Source organism: Nanorana parkeri, unplaced genomic scaffold, assembly GCF_000935625.1.
Source record: "Nanorana parkeri isolate BGI_ZX_2015 unplaced genomic scaffold, ASM93562v1 scaffold113, whole genome shotgun sequence".
Taxonomy (NCBI): domain Eukaryota; kingdom Metazoa; phylum Chordata; class Amphibia; order Anura; family Dicroglossidae; genus Nanorana; species Nanorana parkeri.
The window spans coordinates 425,098-432,895 of record NW_017306381.1 but is presented as its reverse complement, the minus strand read 5'-3'; the positions used below and the strand labels follow the sequence as shown (position 1 = coordinate 432,895).

At 47.1% G+C, this 7,798-nt stretch overlaps 1 protein-coding gene across 1 annotated transcript in view; it reads right to left on the bottom strand.

Moving 5' to 3' along the window:
- The window catches only part of CUNH10orf76 (chromosome unknown C10orf76 homolog), a 92,023-nt gene that overhangs the window by 65,093 nt on the left and 19,132 nt on the right, over positions 1-7,798 (bottom strand). The window contains exons 11-15 of the mRNA XM_018553190.1: positions 7,735-7,795; positions 7,434-7,480; positions 5,797-5,872; positions 4,357-4,450; positions 510-605 (exon numbers count right to left, since the gene is read on the bottom strand). Of these exons, the coding sequence (XP_018408692.1) occupies positions 510-605; positions 4,357-4,450; positions 5,797-5,872; positions 7,434-7,480; positions 7,735-7,795 (374 nt within the window). The remainder of the gene's footprint in view (positions 1-509; positions 606-4,356; positions 4,451-5,796; positions 5,873-7,433; positions 7,481-7,734; positions 7,796-7,798) is intronic.

Below are 7,798 nucleotides of genomic sequence, written 5' to 3'. Positions count from 1 at the left end.
ATAGAGAGAGGGGGAGAGAGAGAGAGAGAGAGAGAGAGAGAGAGAGAGGTGGAGAGAAAGGGAGGGGAAAAGAGAGGGGAAGAGGGAGGGGAGGATAGAGGAGAGGAAGGGAGATGGAAGAAAGAGGGGGAAGGGATGGGGAGATAGAGAGAGAAAGGAAGAGATGGAAAGGAAAGAGGGATATTAAGAGACAGATAAAAACAAATAATTAAGAAAATAGAAAGAGCGATGTGTGTGAGGGATGGGGAGAAGAACATGCTTCGGTTACTGATAAAATATACAACAAATGTCCTGATTGCAGGCAGAGAGAAGACCGCGACACATCCCACACAAATGAAAGAGAGTCGGTGTGTCAGGCCAGTATGGCAGTGTATGTCAGGGGAATCGCAGCACGGCGAGTTTGTCTTTGTTACAGACGTTCTTCCTTGTGTAGGTGGCTGGTGATGGTTTGTTCGGTGTGATTACAAGAGTGACAGTATTGCAGGGACGGCAAATTCCCCGCGTTTTACCTTTCGTGTCTTGCATGATGATGGAACTGTACTTTAGGAAGGTGATGAGCAGGTTGCTAGTTTGTACGTCGGCATCGAGTTCCGTGGGGCTGATCACTGCAGAGAACACAACATTATCATTCACATTTTCAGGAGTCCCTTGTCATGAGTTCTCCTGCCACATCCCCTGCATCCCAGGTACAATAAACAATACTTAGTTACCAGCAGTTAGATCTTCCATCCCTTTGCTGCTTACTTATTCCCCAAATCACATTGCATATCAAGCTGGTATGTGAATCATCACTGTACACTGTGATGTGCCTAAGGCTGGGTACTAAGCTATAATGGTGGGGGGGGGATCTTTGCATGCAATGCTAGCTAAGCCAGAATAGAACATGTTAAAATACATGTAAACCCTCATTGACATTGTATTTGCTAAAGTGCTGTGCATCCTCAACAGTTGCCTTTTTTTTATTATTAAATGCTGCCTTTTCCCCCTTTGTTGCATCTCACAGTGCTGCAGATCCTGTGCAACCTCCTTACAGCCACTTGCTGTCTGCATGCACACCACCGACAGCTACATGGCAATTTTCAGGGAGGGTTTCCTAATGGTGACCAAGACTCTGTGATGTGTGTTAAAATAGCCATCAGCTGTCCGCGTGACAACACAGCACCACAAGTGAGAGGAGGAACAGAGTGTTGTCACAAGATAACAGGTAGTGTCTGAACAAGGACCGTCATGGCAGGATCACCAGGGATTATTTTGGAGATGCATCGATACAGAGTATTTGGGCAAGTACTCGTACTCGCCCAAATGCTCTGATGCCTAGCCCTATACTTCCAGTATCAGGAAGCCGGGCAGCGCGTCATTACACGCTGCCCAACTGCCTTATTGGCCGGGAAGCCGGCTCTATGCTCCCTCATCACTTGTGACGAGGGAGCATGGAGCCGGCTTCCCAGCCAATCAGGAAACCGGGCCGTGTGTAATGACTCACTGCCCGACTTCCTGATTGGTCGGGAAGCTGGCCAATCAGGAAGCCGAGCGCCATGTAATGACGCGGCACCTGGCTTTCTGATTGGCCGGGAAGCCGACTTCATGCTCCCTCGTCACCTCATGACGAGGGAGAATGGAGACGGCTTCCCGGCAAATCAGGAAGCCAGACATCGCGTCATTACACGGCGCCTGGATTCCCGATTGGCCAGAAAGCCGGCTCCATGCATTCTCGTCACCTAGTGAAGCAAAGCATGGGGACAGCTTCCCTGCTAATTGGGAAGCCGGGTGGCAAGTCTTTACGCGCCGCCCGGCTTATCAGGAAGCCAGGTGGCGAGTTATAACACGCCCCCTGGCTTCCTTAATGGGACTTCCGGTATCGGAATCGGTGCTCGTACTCAATACCGAAAAACCGGTATCGGTGCATCCATAGATTATTTTAATAGAAGCTGCAGATTTTATATTTCAATTTTCAATATTGAAAATGAGTCCTAAAAAATGGCATCAATATGTTTTTTTAATGAGATTTTAGTGATTGGTTTTCCATATACTTAAATGAAGTTATTTTTACCTAAGCCCAAGCTGTCATAGATATCACTGGAACCAGTTCTGTAATAAACAACGTGATATATGGCGGCGGAGGCCGAGGCTCAGCAAAGGCATAAACCAACTCGGGGAAATTTATACCAGGCACGCTGTCATCCAAATATATCTCCATCCCAAAACACACAGCTACAGATGATGATAATTAAATGAAATTGGAAAAAGCTAATTTCTCAGTGCAGGCCGCTATCGTATATTATCAGATTCATAATTCAAGTGGAATATTGCAAGGCTGTAAACTTGCATTCTGTAGCCGAGGAAAGGAAATAGATAATTATACAGCTGCTCAAGGCAACAAGTGCAATCGATGAACAGCTAATGGTACTCAAGAAACAAACTTCTGAAATCCAAAATGTTAACCTGATGTGATCAACAGAGCTGCCAACTTGTTAGTTTGACTGCAGAGCCCCAAAAGCCCCACATTGTGATGAACGATAGGGAAGGGTGTTGAGGGAGCAGGGGAGAGGTGGAGGCAAGTTAGCACTCCGAGCAACCTTGAATTTACCTTTTGCAATGACAAGCATCCCACGTTATGGGGGTCTTAAAGCCCATCTCCGGGCAAAAAAGAAAAAAAGTAGGGGCTACCCTAACATTGCAATAGTAAGTGCTTGGTTTAGGTCTAGGACAGGGGTGCCCACAATTTTTTGTCTTGAGATCTACTTTTCAAATGACGAGCTCAATGAGATCTACCAACGAAAAAACACCTTTATTTAAAAAAACAAGCACATTAAAATCGTTACTGGGATTACTGCCTCTCTATCTCGCGCTCTCTCTCTCCCGGCTCTTTCCCCTGTGTATCTCCCTCTCTGCTTTCTCTTCCCTCTCTGCTGTCTCTTCCCTCTCTGCTGTCTCTTCCCTCTCTGCTGTCTCTTCCCTCTCTCTCTGCCGTCTCTACCCGCTCTCTCCGCCGTCTCTACCCGCTCTCTCCGCCGTCTCTACCCGCTCTCTCCGCCGTCTCTACCCGCTCTCTCCGCCGTCTCTTCTCGCTCTCTCCGCCGTCTCTTCTCGCTCTCTCCGCCGTCTCTACCCGCTCTCTCTGCCGTCTCTACCCGCTCTCTCTGCTGTCTCTTCTCGCTCTCTCTCTGCCTTCTCTTTGCCTTCTCTTCTCTCTCTCTCTGCCTTCTCTTCTCTTTCTGCCTTCTCTTCTCTCTCTCTCTCTGCCTTCTCTTCTCTCTCTTCCTTACCTGGTCTCCTCTCATGTGCACTGTCCTGTCCTCCTGTGGTGCTCGTGCGGCAGAATGTGGTTGACGCTGCAGACGGGGAGAGGTGTCCCGCCCCTTCCCATCTGCAGCGTCTTGATACATTGAGCCGCACTAGCACCGAGGGAGGGACAGTGAGCCGATACCGATCTACCAGTATTTGCTTTGCGATCGACTGATAGATCGCCATAGCCCTAATGGGCACCCCTGGTCTAGGGGCTGTAGTAAGGGCTGATCAGGAGGGGGTCCATGCACTGATCCTCTCCTGATCAGAGCAGTACTGAGCAGATGTCACCGATGTGACACCCGTGCCCATACAGTTTTATCCTCCATCTTGCATCAAACTGCAATTACCGGACCCCATGTCAGTCCATGTTGAATCGGAAGTAAACGGACATGTGTCCATTTACATCATATTACCCCCATATGGCACGATCAGCTCTTGCGAAATGGATCTCTGACCCGTTTTTCTGGGCCGACTGGAGATGGGTTTTGAACTGGATATGTCTATCTCAAACCACTTCCTGTTTCAGACAACAAAGTAGCCATACGTTATAATGAGCTCATCATTAGTACACTGCCCTCCCCCTATTATCTTCCCTTGGTTGCAGGAAATTGGTCTTGCCCGCTGTGAAGGTTTGTTGGGGGAAAAAAAATGCTATACTCACCAACTCAACAACCCAGCACTGCTCCACCACCTCTGCTGCTGCTGATGGCCAGTGCTATTACAGGTTGAATGAAACCCAGCATCAATCAATCACTTCCTGTGAGCCCAGGACGTCATGGACACACACACCCGGAGGCGATTCATCATGCTGGTCTGGGCTCACAATACAATGTCACAGCGGGAAGCAGTCACATGTCACAGCATGAGCACCATTCTATCCACCTACCGTCACCACAGAATGGGACCCTATCCGTCACATGACCAGTTGGAGTTCTGCTAGAATATAGGTATGCATGCTGGAATTTTTCAATGTAAGGGGTGGAGAGGGAGCTTTAGTGGAATGAAAGTTGGAATTAGGCTTTTGACACACAAAGAAAAGGTAAATAAATGTAATAAGATTAAACATACCATCAGAAGAAGGAGGGGTCGTACCCAGAGGAGTTGTTGGTGTAGTAGGTATCGGGCTGATGGGTACCGTAACCAACCCCATCTCAGGATGACTCTAAACAAAAGGAGAAAGAAAATGAAGTGTAAGGGATTGAAAACATTATTTCCACACAGCTGCAAAATACATGAATTCTTTCACCTGCTAAAGAAATTCAATTCTGTTCAGCTACTGTTATGATTCACCCTGATGCAATGCATGGTGGGATGGCGTACATGGGACCACTATACACTATTGAAGTTGCCTGGCAAGTGCACTGTGCCATCCTTGTCCTGTAAGCTGATAAATACCTCTCCCCTTCCAGACCCATGATGCAGGAATGATGCATGTTCAGCCCACTGCCTCTGAAACCAGGTCATCCTGGACTTGCCCCCAGCCTGTGACTGGACAGTGAAAGGAGAAGCAGTACAGTGATAAGCTCATCTTTCTGTCACTCTGCTATCCTATCATCATGCTTCTTGTCAGCACATGAACTGATTGGCTCCTGGTATGGTTCTACCTCTCACACTCCAGCCCTGCTGTGAAGGGACTGTAAGAGTCTGATACCAGGTCAAATTCAGTACTTACACTGCTTTGGGTGCAAAAATGGAAAAAAGGGCCTCAGTCATGAAGGGGTTAATGATGTATTAATGAGTACAGAGCTGTAAGAGAACTATGGGGTAACCTTTTTCCCCCATAGTTCTCTTTAGGGTCACGGGACGACATATACGAACGTCCTTCAGTGACCCAAAGCTCAGTTTATAGCAGGCTATTGCCCACTATATACTGAGAGCACCGCAGCCGGGACGGATCCCAACAATTCTGTTGAGGTCCACCCAGCTGGCTGGCTGATTGACAGCGGGCTCTGTCTATCTAGAGGCAGAGCCAGCTGTGCCCACCCTCTCCCCTGTCCATTCCATTAGTCAGCAATGGAGGATATGTGGGGGGGGGAGGAAATCGCTGTCAGTCACCTCTCTCTGCAGGGAGATGATCGAGAAGTGAGCGAGTGACGGTATGTGCCCGCTCACTTCCCAATCAATAGAGTCGACATGTCACAGCTTCAATGTCACACGTCGGCTAAAACTATGGGGATGAGTGTAAACCATTCATCTCCATAGTTCTCCTTTAATTTGTGTCTTTTCAATCTGTCTGGACTTCAGCCTTAAACAAAATTGCATTTACTTCTCTACAGTGTCAGTAAAACAATGAATAGAGCGAAGAGGACACAGCAACCGATTTATCTGAAATATTTGTTTTGTTGCACATTGGCCTATATGACTTTTCATTTATAAGGAAATGACACGGCAAGCTAGTGGCAATGCCGATGTGACAAATGGGAGATGGAATTGTGAAAAAAGATGTCATCAAAAAAGTACAAAAATAAAATAGATTAGACAAAAGAAGAGAAAGTAGGATCCACGGACCTGCGCCAGCACAGTGATAAAGTTCCTGTTCAGATGCACGGCTTCGTAAAGAGCCAGTAAAATAGCCTCGTTAGTTCTGTAAACACATAAAACACCACATTAAAAAGACATAAAACATGGAACAGTATAGCCAGCATGGGATGGGGTCTTATATCGTATCTCTGGTAAAATCAACTTGCTAAACTGACAGCATTCTGCAAATATCTTCAAGATGAATGCCAGGAAAAATCTAGATTTACTTACCTGATCCATGACCCTGCCAGGCTGCTAGACCGCTTCTTGCAGCCTCTGCCCCCCAGGCCCTGGCGGTCTAAGAACTGCTGACATTATCACATCTTATGCAGGTCCACTGTCTTTCGTCTTCTGGTCGGGAAAGATGGGTAGCACAGGGAGCACGCACTGTAGCAGTCACATGATCACTCACGTCAACAGTGGTTTGTCCCTTAGCCCGCTGATAGCACTGCACATGCACGCTCCTGTGCCAGGCATGCCCACGCCAGGTTTACCCAGCACATAGTGCCCTAATCTGCTTTTTTAGAGCCCCTAGACAAAACAAGTACTTAACCCTTGCAGTGTAGGGGTAGCCCGACTGCATGGGTACATTTTTAATTTTCCCGGAGTTGGTCTTTAAGGGCAAGTTCACACTATCGCATTTTGGATGGCACCCCAATGCACCTTCCCAAAAAGGGTCAGATATGGTTTGGCCATCCTGGGGTCCATTGGTGGCTTATTCAAAAGGCTGCTGGAATGTGACACGTTACCATCTGAGAATGGGGCCTCTGAATGACTCTGCATGCAGACATGTTGAATCCAGGGATGATGTTTCTGCAGAGTTTTTGGCTGCAGCTCATTGGCCAGTGTGTATACAGCCATAGCATAGAATCCGCCCTAGGTCATCCATCTGGTCAGGTTTCCTGGCCTAAAGAAGCAGCATGACCTCACCCATCTGATCTCTCTTCCTATCAGCATATTTCCTTGTCATCAATAGTGGTTATGGCACAACTGATTGGCTCCCAGTGCTGCCCCTCTCTCCACCAATCTGCATCCTGCCGCACAGCGTATTACGGAGGGGCCAATATCAAGCACTCACACAAGTTGCCTTTAAAATACAATATTTATGGCTAATGAAAAAACATATTGATTAGCATTTGTTTTATTTTTGCCTTCAGCTTAGTAAAGCAAATGACAGTATCTATAACAGAGCCTCTAGAACAAGGGCGGGCAAACTTCGGCCCTCCAGCTGTAGTGAAACTACAAATCCCAGTATGCATCTGCCTTTGGGAGTCATGCCTGTGACTGTCAGAGTCTTGCAATGCCTAATAGGATTTGTAGTTTCACCACAGCTGGATTTTCAAAGTGTGCCTACCCTGCTCTAGCTTCAAAACTGGAAGTCCTACAGTCAGGGGTCTGTAAGCAGCAAGGCATGCTGGATAAAATAACTCACCAGCACTTGTAGAGTCACTTCCTTGCAGCTGAGAAACTTTGCATTCAGAAAGCGGCAACCCAGTGCTTTTTTATGGATTGCAAATTTGCTTTCCCCATTTAAAGCATATGCAAAGCATTTGTTTGTTTGCTTTTTAATTAACACTTTAATTTTGTGAAAATAAAACACACAGTCATGATAGAAATGTACTTACTGAATGGAGATCTTGTCATCGGCGTCTGCTATGAACATACTGCCCACCTGTGGAAGGAAGAAGCAGCGCAGTCTTATTCACAAGCTCAACGCACGTAAGAGATACAAGGGAAGTGCTATCCAGTCTGGCACACGAGCAGTGCTAACCTGGCAGATTTACCATTAGATCACAGCACAAGCCAAGCTGAACCCGATACAGACAATGGGAGAGCATTTCACAGTTGGCAGGAATGTGGTCTATAACTGTTGGATGTGCTTCTGCACCAATCTCAAAACAACATCAATACATGAAATCCAATTACCATGTTGGTCAGGGCAGAGAAGAAGCCTGTCTGGTGTTCTTCCTCCTTGTCCCGGTAATGCCTA